The following is a 13091-nucleotide window of genomic DNA, read 5'->3' as shown; positions in this document are numbered from 1 at the left end:
TAAATTAATAACGCAATACATTATTGGTGACTGGAATGGTGAGTGAGTGCAAATCCATGGAATATATATAGAATTCCTTGCGTGTATCACAATCGTCATATTTAATTTTAGTCGCGAATCCCAATTTGTCATCTTTGAATATTGATAGAAATAGAGATAAGAGAGAAATCACTACGCTTCTTACTATTCTCGTAGTGTCTATTATTGTTAATGACAGTTGTAAGATCAATGTTTAATAATACATATGATTAGTGTTGATATTGTTTTCTATCGCTGCTGCTTACGTGGACGACAGGTCAGCAAGTCAGTCTCAGAGTCAACACAAGGAGATATAATTAGTTAGTTATTTAGTATTGGAATCTTGTAAGCCTGTTTTATAAAAGCGTTTTGGGATTGAGGTAGGAGTAACTAACGATATTGATTGTGTTAGGACTCTAGAGAAGAAATTGATTTGGGAAACAATTCTGAGAGTAGGGTTGGGATAAACACGAGTGTTCTTGAGAGGAAATCGATTGAATCATCTGATCGATCGATTTGAGAGAAACCAGAACTTGTGTATCGGTTTGCTCTACTGTGAATTGTCGTTGTAAACACCGTTGATTAGTGAAGAAGCTGGACGTAGGCAATTTTGCCGAATCAGGGTAAAAATCCTCGAGTGTTTTGTGTTTGTTTGTTCGCGATCCAATCTGTGATTGTCGAATCTTGTTTTTCTGTGTGGTTGAATTATCGTTCAAAGAAGAAAAACGTTCACAATTCGATTTAGAATCGGACCCTAAATATGCATGAGAGACTAGAGGGTAGATGGTCGTCGGTTTTGATCTTCTCTTCACCATTGAAAAAATTGTTTTTCAATCTCCATCACCTAAAAGACACAAACAAAAGTAATTTCCCTTGATGTCTGCTCTTAAGCTCAACCTGTTTGCTTAAATAAATTCTTTGCGAATGTCGGTCTTTTCTTGTTGAAGTCGGAGATTGATGGAAGAAATCTCTTATTTGTTTGCATGAGTGTGCGTATGTGTGTTTATAGTGCATTTGTCAATTTTTACATCAATTTTCATAATTTTCTTTTTCTTGGTGATGTGTCGGTCTGACCTTGTGAGGCCAATTAATTTATTTTGGATTAAACGAAATACCCACTAATAATTATAATATCTTAAAATTTATCAAAACTTAGCTATTTAGCAAATTTTTAAATTTTGGTAACTTAGTTACTAGAGGTTTAGGTGGTGAGATCTGACCTTAACAATTCGGCCCAACTAACTCCATGGATTTGCGGAATCTCCGTAATGAGAACTGCATGTGAGAACAATTTTTGGCGATTAGAAAAATGATATCAGAGAATTATTTATGGAAAATTAAAGATTAACAATGTTTTCGAGCGTTCTTGAGAATGGTTATCTGAAAAAATAATCCGTCATAAGCATAAATAAATCTGACCAATTTCGTCGCATATAAAGCAATGTTAAAAGACAGCGATGACTCAAATCTTTTTTATTTTCGGGGCGGGTGGGGCGTTACTTTTGTAGGGATATCGCTATCATAATTCATAACAAAAAACGTCAAAATTTTAAAGATAAATTTGTCAGGCTGTCGAGCCATATATGAATGAGAATCACAATGTAGCAAAATAATACAAAAAAAACAAGTTGGCGATGTCTATTTCATCACCTAAAGAACGTAGGTGCCAATAAATGGTCAAATTAATTAATCTCATCTAGCTTGCTGGTAAACATCACCCCCAAAAAATCTTCTAAACAGACATGTCATGTGTTAAAGAAAGCTATACATTTTAGAATTAGTATCAAATTAACAACTGAAAAAGAAACATTCTTTGTTTAGTATCTAATCACACACAATTATACATTTTAAGAGACATGACCTAGTACTAGGAGTCACCGACACACAACACAACACAACACATCTATCTCCAACTTCACAAGAAAATATGAAAAACGAGTGACATAAAAAAGCACCTACTCTCACCTCACTTATTATTGGACTAGATATACATATACATATAATTCATTGTGTTGCTCTTGCTTGTCCCTACTCTCACACACTCAAACAGATTAATATCCAAAATGGGATCTTCAAACGAGCAGCAATGTGAGCCACTCATTCACCCCCAAAACCAAACCACCACCGCAGAAGAAGAAGATGATTCCGGCAACAAGCTGTCTCTCATCCCACTGGTGTTCCTCATCTACTTCGAAGTCTCCGGCGGTCCCTTCGGAGAGGAAACCGCGGTGGGAGCGGCGGGCCCGCTCTTGGCCATCCTGGGCTACATAATATTCCCGTTCATATGGAGCGTCCCGGAGGCCCTGATCACGGCGGAGCTGGCCACGGCGTTCCCCGGAAACGGCGGCTTCGTGGTGTGGGCCCACCGCGCCTTCGGCCCCTTCTGGGGCTCCACGATGGGCACGTGGAAGTTTTTATCCGGCGCGGTCAACCTCGCCTCCTACCCCGTCCTCTGCGCCGACTATCTCCAGACCCTCGTCCCGGCCTTGGCGTCGGGGTGGGCCCGCTACGCGGCCATCCTGGCGGCCTCGGCGGCGCTGTGCGTGCTCAACTACTCGGGGCTGTCCATCGTGGGCCACGCCGCGGTGGCTCTGGGCGTGCTGTCGTACTTGCCGTTCGTGGTGATGGCGGTTCTGGCGGCCCCGAAGGTCGAGCCGGCGCGGTGGCTGGCCGGAGGAGGAGAGGGAGGGACGGACTGGACGTTGTTTCTGAACGCGCTGTTCTGGAGCTTGAACTGCTGGGACACCGCCAGCACGCTGGCCGGGGAGGTTAGGAATCCGCAGAGGACGTATCCGAAGGCGCTGATGTCGGCGGTGGTGCTGACGTGTGTGGGGTATTTGGTGCCGCTGCTGGCGGCGCTGGGGGCGGTGCCGTTCCGGCGGGAGGAGTGGCGGGACGGGTACTTGGCGGCGGCGGCGGGGGAGATCGGAGGGAACTGGCTCGAGCTCTGGGTCGGGGCTAGCGCCGCCATGGCTGTCGTCGGAATGTTCCAGGCCCAGCTCACCAGCACCGCCTACCAGGTCTCTGCTTCTTAGCTAGAATTATCAGTTGAATTAAGTTTAAACCCCCCACACAAATAATCTCGATTTTTCTTTGTTTAATTTGAATAGAAAGAAAAATTGGAAGAACTTTTGGTTATGTTATTTTCATGATTGATTTGAACTCAAAACATTTACTAAGATAACCATATATAAAGTTAAATTTTGCAATAGAAAAACTTTATTGACAATTAATTGTATTATTTCACTGATTAATTTTATAAATATAAACAAAAAAAATCAATTTTTGAGTTTTGTTTACCAGGTGCTGGGAATGGCTGAGCTGGGAATTCTGCCAAAGGCGTTCGCGCGGCGGTCGAGGAGGTTCGGGACGCCGTGGGTGGGGATACTGGTGTCGGCGCTGGTGCCGATTCCGGTGGCGCTGATGGGCTTCGGCGACATCATATCGTCGGCGAACTTCGTGTACAGCATGGGCATGGTGTTGGAGCTCGCTTCCTTCGTACGGCTCCGGTGGAAGATGGCGGGAATGAAGAGGCCGTTTAGGGTTCCGTTGGGGACGGCGGGGGTGGTGGCCGTGTGTCTTCCTCCGGCGGTGTTTCTGGCGTACGTCATGGCGGTGGTCACCGGAAAAGTGGTCGTGATCGGCGCGTCGCTGACGGCGTTCGCGGTGGCGTGGTACTTCTTTATGAATCTGTGCAGATCTAAAATGTGGTTTCACTTTAACTCTTACCAACAACAAGTCCATTTCGATCATTAATTTCTCTGCAACAAATTAATGTGATAATGATTATTTATCAATTATCATTTATGAATAGAATAGAGACAACACACCGTTGGGTCCCTAAAAACCGACACATCTTAGTTTTCGTTGATTCAGTTTTCAGTTGAATTACTTGTCGTTTTATGTTAGTATTTGTGTCGTTCGTTCCAAGTTGGTGTAGTGTCGTTCGAGAACACATAAGAAGCTGAGAGTCTTCTTTGTGACGGTAATAGTTTGATTTTATATAGACATGACTAAGAAATGTTGAGGTGTGGAATTTATATCGACATAAATGTTGAGGTCTAAATCAAGAGAGGTTATAAACACTATTATTTTATTTGAGGTCATAGTGAAAATTGCAGCGACAAAGTAGATGTAATTTTCGTTTCGTATTGAGGTTGAGTCGTTATAAATTTGTGTGTTTTATTTTTTGTATTTATTATTCGTTTTTTAGTTAGGTCAGACTTAGGGCTAAACAAGAGGTTCTACCAGAAAAAAATTCATCAATACAGAACATTTTTACGGATGAAAAACTTGATGATTGATATTTGTATCGATCAAGGATAATATATTGACAATTACCATTTGGTTTACTGTTTACCATTGGTATCAGATGGTGGTCCATCATGCAAATCACCGATTTATTTACAAAGAATCACTCCATTCAACAGTTTGATTCTTAGTTATGCTTCATACTAATGCATTTGAGGGGATAATAGAATATATATATATATATATATATATATATATATATATATATATATATATATTGTAAAATAAGTATTCTAGTCTTAGTCTTTTATTTTATTTGTGTCTTGATTATTCTTTTGTATTCTCTCCGTCCCAAATCCCTCTCGCAGATTTAATACTGAAGGATCTAGGAATAACACTAATTCCTTTCTAGTCTGAACTTTGAACTTTTATACATATATTGTAGGTTTTCTTCTCAGCATTATATTCATTGTACGATGATTAATTTGTAAAAAGTATCTAAAGCCAATAATTATATACATAATGTATTAATGTTGCTCGATTTAATTATTGTTGAATCGAACATATCAAGTTCAACATGTTCATAATCTGTCACAATCAATTTGTAGTAAAAAAAAACTTACATTAAAAAAAAAAAAAATCAAGGAATGCACACGCAATTCTTTCCCTTGAAATTTCCCGGAAGTCAACTGTTTAGTACGCTCCCAGCGAAAAAAGAAAAACTGTTTAGTACGTACAATCAAAAGTGATGAATCATTATGGCGCTTCAACTAAATTACAAATTTTCAAACTATACCACATGTTTAGTAGCTTAGTGATATGGTACGTAAAAACCGACAAAATAGCCTCTCCAAGAAGCAACTTCCTAGAAAAGAAGCCATATGCATATGTTTCGTCCAATGAAAGCAATGAATTACTATGCCAAAACTAGTAAATTAGCTTATTTATCACAGTACAACTTGTAAGCCAGTATATAAATAGCTAGCCATATGATCCTATATTATTAGCCAAGAATCTTGAAAACTCCAATACATATTATTATTAAATCTAGTTTCAACTATGCAAGAACCTTTTTTCCCTCCAAAAACCTCCCAACAAGAAAATGATAGACGAGAATTAGAGCAATTATCAGAAGAAGAGCATTACAAAGGCACTAATGATGATGACAATAGTAAGAGAAAAAGCAAAAAAGTGAGGAACAACAACAACAGGGTTCCTTTGGTCCCCTTGATCTTCCTCATATACTTCCACGTGTCCGGCGGGCCCTACGGGCAAGAACCGGCGGTGGGGGCCGCGGGCCCGTTCATGGCCATCCTCGGCTTCGCGGCCTTCCCCGTCCTCTGGAGCTTCCCGGAGGCCCTCGTCACCGCCGAGCTCTCGGCGGCCTTCCCTTCCAACGGCGGCTTCGTGGTGTGGGCCCACGCCGCCTTCGGGCCCTTCTGGGCCTACCTGATGGGCTACTGGAAGCTGCTCGGCGGCCTCATCAACTTGGCCTCCTTCTCGGGCCTCTGCATCGGCTACCTCGAGGCCGTGGGCCCCACAAGCCTCGCCTCCTCGAGCCTGGCCCGCTTCTCCGTCGTCTTCTTCTCCACCGTATTTCTCTCGGCCGTCAACTACTCCGGCCTCCACGTGGTCGCCTACGCCGCGATCCCTCTCGGGGCTCTCTCCCTCGTCCCGTTTCTCGCCATGTCCGTGGTCGCGATCCCGAAGATCGATCCGAGCAAGTGGATGATGATCATCCGCGGCGGTACCGGTGGAGTGGGACGGAACAAAGAGTGGAAGAGATTCTTCAACACCTTGTTTTGGAGCCTGAACAGCTTCGACGGCGTGAGCACTCTGGCCGGGGAGATCGAGCCGCCGGTGCACCGAACCCTGACGAAAGCCCTAGCCTCGTCGCTAGGGTTCACCTCTTTAGCTTACTTGTTACCCCTCTTGGCCTCGATCGGGTCGATCTCGCTGGACCTCGACGACTGGGTCGACGGGTACTACCTCGACGTGGCGGAGGAGATAGCCGGGTCGTGGCTCAAGCACTGGGTCAGGCTCGGGTCGGTCCTCTCGGGGTGCGGGCTCTACCAAGCCCAGCTCGGGAGCTGCTCGTATCAGCTCCAAGGGATGGCCGAGCTGGGGTTGGTCCCGCGAGTGTTCGGGTGCCGGTGCAAGTGGTTCGACACGCCGTGGGTCGGGATCGTGGCCTCGACCCTCGTGGCTCTCACCATCTCGGCTCTGAGGGTCGAGGACACGAGGACCGCCGCGAACTTTTTGTATGGTATGGGAATGCTTGTGGAGCTCGGGGCATTCGTGTGGCTTAGGGTTAAGCTTCCCGAGGCCGAGAGGCCGTTTAAGGTTCCCGTGGACGATGTTCGGAAGCTGATAGCTATGTGTTCGGTTCCGGGGGTTTTCGTGTTGGGCGTGATGTGCGTGGCCGGCGGTGGGGTTTGTGTGCTCGCCGCCGTGCTCACTTTGATCGGCGTCGCTGGTTACTATATGATGATGGTCATGAAGGCTAACATGTGGCTTGACTTCAACAAGATTGTGGACCAACATCCAACAAGGTACGTTCGTTGTGTTGCATTTGTGGTCTGATTATTATGTACTAACTTTTTTCTTTCTTCTTCTTCTTCTTTTTCTTTCCTATGCAGTTACCATGGAAAAATTGTGGAGTAATCAAGGCGATTCTTGTGTGTCTGATTGTCTTGGATGAGTTATGATGTTGATGCCAATTCAGCCAGAGATGAGTAAAATATGTGTGTGTTGTACTATAGCGGGGCTTATTCTCAGCCTAAACTAACGCCACGATGAGAAATAATAATAAAAAAAAATGATGAGAAAGCGTAATTCAATACAGTCAGTGTTGTGTTTTTTGTGATAAACACTGTGTTACACTCATGTGAGGTCTCAGATTGTATTGATGACAATGTCAAGTGCAGATTGATTTTGATAATAATTTCAAGCGTGGTTTCTTCTACTAATATATATATGTCTGTGAAAACAGAGAAAAGCCGACAACGTTTCCATAGAGCCTTGTAATATTATACAATTATTGAAATTTGCTCAACTCTGAAACGCCAACAAAAGCAAAAAAAAAAATTCCTGTACTCTGAAAAAACAAATGAAATCCCACCCACCCCTCAAACAAATATTAAGAAACTCAAAAACTTTTTCTTTCCTGTACGATGATGAATAAATCTGAACCAATCTTCCCAGAGAAAAAGAATGGCAAAAAGAATTGGGAACAAAAATAGCAAGTAGCAATGAAAAACTAATAATGATAAAAAAGAATATATGTTCATATAAATTTGGTGTTGTTAAAGAGGGCATTAGTTCCCGGAAGTTGGAGATAACGGTTAGACGGGAATGGTTGTTGTTGAACGTTTTGTGGCATCAAATAAGCTGTTTGTTGTTGTTGTTGTTGCAAAATCGGAACATTATGTGGCATCAAATAAGCTCTTTGTTGTTGTTGTTCTAAAACCGGAACATTATATGGCATCGAATAAGCTTGCTGTGGTTGCTGTACCGTAGCCATCAACGGCGGAGCCGCCACACAATATGGCGGCTGAGGCATCAAAGCTCCTGCGTCCGATGCCATTTTTTTTCCAATATAAATAAATAATACACAATAGTTACTTATTTATTATGGTCAATTGTTGAGCACATACCTTGGTGCTTTAGAAACTGAGACGGATGAGGGGTCGGAAATTGGCGCAGAAATGGTGACGGGAGAGGCGTAATGACCTCCTGCAATATGATTAAGAGTAACGAGATGATAATTTTTTATTTTTTATACCACACCAAACACTTTGTTATAATATGTTTCGGAACACTTTCGAGAAAATATAATCTACAGAGGTCTTACGTGAGAAGGTGGATGGAGATAAATAACCTGTCCGGGTTCTGCGACCATAACCTGTATCAATGCATCTGACAGTAATTAGTCACACTAGGCAATTAATTAAAAAGAGTTTTTTTTTTTTTTTTTTCAATAATTATCTTCCCATCTTGATTATCCCACTTCCGAGTGAGTAGAAACTGAAGATCTTAGTTGTTAGTGGTGATTTATAAGCTCTCGATGCAAATGTGGCTACGAACAAACACAAGAATAACGATGGAAATAAAATTAAAGATTTCCTTGCAAAGAGAGTGTTTTCCAGCTTACAGATTGAGAAGCCGGATGAACAAATCCCAGTCCCGCTGGAGCACCATAGTGAGTGGCAACACTAAGTGGTTGTGCTCTGCTTCCCAAATGTCCGACAATCTACACCCACATCACAATATGCACGGCAAAGAGTTATAATGGTTGTAGTACCGAAAAATCCCCTAGACAAGAAGACTAGGTATCAACAAGGCAGGGAAACTAGGACTCACCGGCTGTGGAAAGTAAGTCACAGGCCTCACATTCCCGGTGGGTAAATTTCCGTAAGGGAGAACCTTCACTGGCAAATGTGAATGAGACCCGAAAGGGCTTAACCCACCAGCTTCGGGCTGAGCGTGTAACCTTGGAGTGTTGTTTGGTACGTAATGAACGAGGGAATTTAGTGTCACCGCGGGATTTGGCGGAACGGGCTTCCTCACAGATGGACGGAATAGTTTTGCGCCTGGATTGAGCTTAGACTCCTATTAGACACAAGAGCCAAAAACTATTATCAGCTAGATTAAGATAATGTACGCAAAAAAAAAAATCACATTTTTAGCACATCGAGTGGGGAGAAACTCCGATATTGAAAAAACCATGGTATTTTCAAGTCAACCAAAGCTATTCCTATTACTATTTTCCACACAATAACAATGTGTTTATAACACATTAAAAATTGCTAAGTAGACTGTAAACAATGCATACCTCGTGTTTAGCATTTTTGGGCACACAGCCATTCCCGTTCTGCAACGAATTCCTGGTAGAGTGTACATAATCACATATCAATATCCATATGTAATCAATATGTAAAATAAATAAATATAAAAATCAAGAAAGTGTTCCAAACTTCGATCTTGGCCGAGAGAGACATACCTTGAAATTGGATGGTCAACGCTCGATAGGGCTTCCCTGCCAGACAGAAGTTGAGCTGCCTGAATTTCATAATTACAAACACTGATTTGAGCCATAGAAAGATAAAAGTGACTAGTACTAAACGCAGATTCAAATTCCAAACCTTTAGGGAAACTTTGGCAAGATCACCGGAACTTATTACAAGCCTGCCTCCCGAGGTAACATTCCTTTTTGAATCCCCCTTTTTTATCATCCTTGCATTTTCCAAAACAATGCCTAAAACAATACAGAACAACATTATTATTTTTTTCTTGTACAAGTATGTACTCAAGGAAAAGCATTACGCCAACACATACATACAGACTAGGATGCTAGCTAACAACGAGCAAATTTCACCGTTAATTATACGAACAAATTCAAACCTAGATCAGAGTGAGTGACATCATTCTGATCCAACCGACACGGAAACAAACCACGGTAATCGAATTACGAATTTAATAAAGAAGTTGATCAAGAAGCCGACTCAATTAACATAAGCAAAATTTAGATTTTCGTACCGAAACCAGTGTCGAAAGAGACAGTGGCGAGGATTCCAGAGGCTACAGAACCGTCTGGGAAATGAGCATCGACTTCGCTACCGATCAACGCTTCGTTCGTTGGACCTCTGTTCAATAAACTTCCCATCTCTCACTGCACAACTTGGAGCTTCTGATTCGTTTTCTCTCTCTAGATTCCGCTGTTTCTGAAGTGGGGGTTTTTTTTTTCCTTGGATCGGAGAATATAAGACTAATAAATTAAAAACTCGAAATCTTTGGTTTCCTCCTTATATACGTGGTTTTTCAGGGTTAGAAATAGGAACATATTTTGATGCGAATACGAGGATACATACGGAAACTACATAAATACCCTTCATAAATTATATATTCCACCCTTAAATTCTCTCTTAAATTTATAAAAAAAAAAAGAGCAAGAATAATATGGGTTTCTACAATTTTGAAACCAAAAAATAAGATTCACACTTTTAGTTTAGTAGATTTTGATAGAAATGAGTTGTTTCTCTCAAAAAGTTAGCATAAAATAGAAAAGTTTAGTATAGTAAAAAAAAAAAAATCAATATTCCTTTTCTTTTTTATACGCATAGTTATTTACCTTATACACTGCAAATTATTGGAGATTATAATTGGTAATTTTTTCCACCGCCGAGGTTAAAGGACAATGGTAAGTCTTGGATTTGACTGGTCTATTAAAATAAAAAAAAATAAAAAATAAAAAATCTTCTTCTTGGGTTGACTTGTAATTGGGCAAGTGTGAAAGTATTGGTCAGTCATAGACTAAAAGTATAACATTTTGAACTGCAAAGTCGTCGCCGCTATACTATGGCGACTTTAACAACCGTTTCCCATAATTTTGAAAATTGCATTTTCATCCTTTCATGTTAGACCTCATTTCATTTTTTTATCCTTCCGTTAAATTTTCCGTAAAAAAAATGTAAAATGATCGTGTGCATGTGACGTGATGGCTAAAATAGAGAAAATTATAATAATACCCTCTCTTATACAGCCTATTTCTAAAAATAATGGCCATACATCTCTGACGTGAACTTTGTCGTTGCAGTTCCAGCATAAGAACACGTTGTCCAATTCGCAGTAGATCGTGGCTTGTGTTTCGCAGAGCTCACATATCTTATCCTTCAAATTTTTTTTTCTTGTGTTGATTTTGCAGAGAGGGAGAAGATTCGAGCGACTATCTGTGATTTTCTTACCAATGCAAATCATATAAGCGCTCTCAATTTTGTCAAACATACTTGAGTTGTTAAAATTCATAAAATGGAAGCGAAGTACACACCAAGAATGTTTGGTATATACTCAATCAGGTTGTTCTATCACCCCTGGACCCTCCACCATCTTGAACAAAAAATAAGTAACTAGAGGACACTAGAGAAAAGTTTTACCAAAAAAAAAAAAAAGAGAACACTAGAGAAGCAACAATTGGGACTTGTGATGAGAGAGCCAAAAGAGTCGTGCTTTGTTTGATAATGGAACGAAGTAAACTGTTAAAGGAGAGGGAGAGAGATTTATAAATTTAATTTTTTTTTAATCATTATTTTTACTTCATTTTTTTTCTTTTATTAATTATGTTTTTGTTTATTTTTAATTTTATAGTAAGATTACAATTTATTCTCATTTTAAAGTCACATGACTCATTTAGCAACTTTTTGATGGAAAATTTGACACAAAGAGCAAAATTGAATTGAAGGGAAAAAAACAATTTTCAGAATTTCAGGGGATGATTGTTTAAGTCACCATAATTTAAGAGGCAAAAATGTCATTAATCCAAATATCTGTAGTCATATACGTTCGTATTTATTTTGGTTTTTGTGTTCAATTACTTTTTAAGTTATTTCATTAAGGATTAAAATCTTGCGCGAGATGGGGTATCTCGCGTTTTGAATGATCGCGAGAGAGAAATGAAAATAAGTGCGAGATAATCTCAAAATTAAAAGTGCGGTACAGCGCGAGATGCGAGATTTCAATCCTTGTTTCATTATCCAGCTTCACCTCATTATTAGATCATAAGGCGTTAAATTGTCATAATGTAATAAAAATAAAATGAAGGTATTTAAAATTTAATACTTATATATTTATATATTCACGTCTTATTTACTTATATATCTTTTGTATATTATATTCACTAGCATATTCTATAATTTGACTTCTCATTTTATATTTACTACTATGGTATATATTTGGAACATATTTTTTTTCTATATATTTGTTTTGGTTTTTATTTAAAAAGACATGGATAATTAATTACAATGTTTATTTTTTTGTGTGTAATTTCTTACATAAAGGACGTAAAAGTTTTTTTTTTATCTTTTCTACAAATAGTACGCTAAATGCTTCCGTCGTGTTATACTTAGAAAAGGAATCTAAATATTAGAATGACATTAATTTATATTCTTTTTTTCTTGAATGACTTTTAAAAAAAATGACATTAAATTAATTGGTTAGTAAATGTGAAGAGGTAATGATTTATTTTTCTAAAAATATATAAAAACCAGGTACATGTGTCTCAAAAGGAACGGTGAAGCAAAATTTCTAATGGCCCAACCTTGAGGCCCGGCCAACATAGAATCACATCATTACACTCTCTCTCTCTCTCTCTCTCTCTCTCTCTCTCTCTCTCTCTTCTCAGTTGAAAAACTTTCCTAATTCCTTTATTTGATATTTAGTTGGGAAAATATCAAGAGCATCTCTCGTGTTTAATCGAAATGCGAGATTTTTCTTCTCTATTTCTAGAAATATCTGACATATCCTTTCAGTTTAATATAAATGACATATACTTCCCTTAAAAATGTTATATTACTAATATCACCCTTTTCGTTTATTTTTTACAAAAATAAATAATTTGAACTCCCAAAAATACCCTTCATAGAATAAATATTTATTTACTATTTTATTAAAAAAAAATCAAAATCTCTCTTTATAAAAAAAATCCATAACTTTTTATAAAGAAATTTTTAAATTTAATTTTTTTGTATATAGAATAGAAAATAAAAAATTATTTCATTAAGGGTATTTTGGGGAGTTCAAATTATTTTTTAGTAAAAAATAAATGAAAAATTGTGATATTTGTAATATAACATTTTTTTAGGAAATGTATACAGTGACGGAGCCAGTATAGGCCCAGGGGGGGCTTAACTCAAATTTTTTTTTATTGCATTTTTTGCCCATTTTTTAAAAAAATTACTTGAAAATTTATACTTTTGGCCCAATTTTTATAAAATTTTTACAATCAAGCCCCCCCTGAAACTTTTTTTTCAAATTAGCCCCCCCTGGTG

General features: G+C 39.3%; 3 protein-coding genes across 3 annotated transcripts; 2 read left to right on the top strand and 1 right to left on the bottom strand.

Moving 5' to 3' along the window:
• The first annotated feature begins 1762 nt into the window (after positions 1-1762).
• LOC149386907 (putative polyamine transporter At3g13620) lies at positions 1763-3926 on the top strand. Its single transcript, XM_089624088.1, has 2 exons — positions 1763-3038; positions 3322-3926. Exons 1-2 carry the CDS (start codon positions 2082-2084, stop codon positions 3772-3774), a joined length of 1410 nt encoding a protein of 469 aa, XP_089480214.1. The 5' UTR covers positions 1763-2081; the 3' UTR covers positions 3775-3926.
• Positions 3927-5277: 1351 nt separating this feature from the next.
• On the top strand, positions 5278-7238 carry LOC149386906 (putative polyamine transporter At3g13620). The gene is made up of 2 exons (XM_089623593.1): positions 5278-6821; positions 6909-7238. The coding sequence occupies exons 1-2, from the start codon at positions 5329-5331 to the stop codon at positions 6931-6933; spliced, it is 1518 nt and encodes a 505-aa protein (XP_089479719.1). The 5' UTR covers positions 5278-5328; the 3' UTR covers positions 6934-7238.
• Positions 7239-7408: 170 nt separating this feature from the next.
• LOC149386905 (uncharacterized) lies at positions 7409-10057 on the bottom strand. The gene is made up of 9 exons (XM_089623594.1): positions 9808-10057; positions 9414-9526; positions 9272-9330; positions 9104-9155; positions 8632-8880; positions 8423-8521; positions 8123-8173; positions 7926-8004; positions 7409-7839 (listed from the first exon to the last, which is right to left on the bottom strand). The coding sequence occupies exons 1-9, from the start codon at positions 9932-9934 to the stop codon at positions 7556-7558; spliced, it is 1113 nt and encodes a 370-aa protein (XP_089479720.1). The 5' UTR covers positions 9935-10057; the 3' UTR covers positions 7409-7555.
• Between the last annotated feature and the right edge of the window lie 3034 nt (positions 10058-13091).

This window comes from Urtica dioica, chromosome 8 (genome assembly GCF_054948205.1).
Source record: "Urtica dioica subsp. dioica isolate 48M chromosome 8, U.dioica_male_clone48M_v1_H2, whole genome shotgun sequence".
Taxonomy (NCBI): Eukaryota; Viridiplantae; Streptophyta; class Magnoliopsida; order Rosales; family Urticaceae; genus Urtica; species Urtica dioica.
The sequence above is the reverse complement of the archived record's forward strand: the minus strand, read 5'-3'. Positions and strand labels throughout refer to the sequence as shown.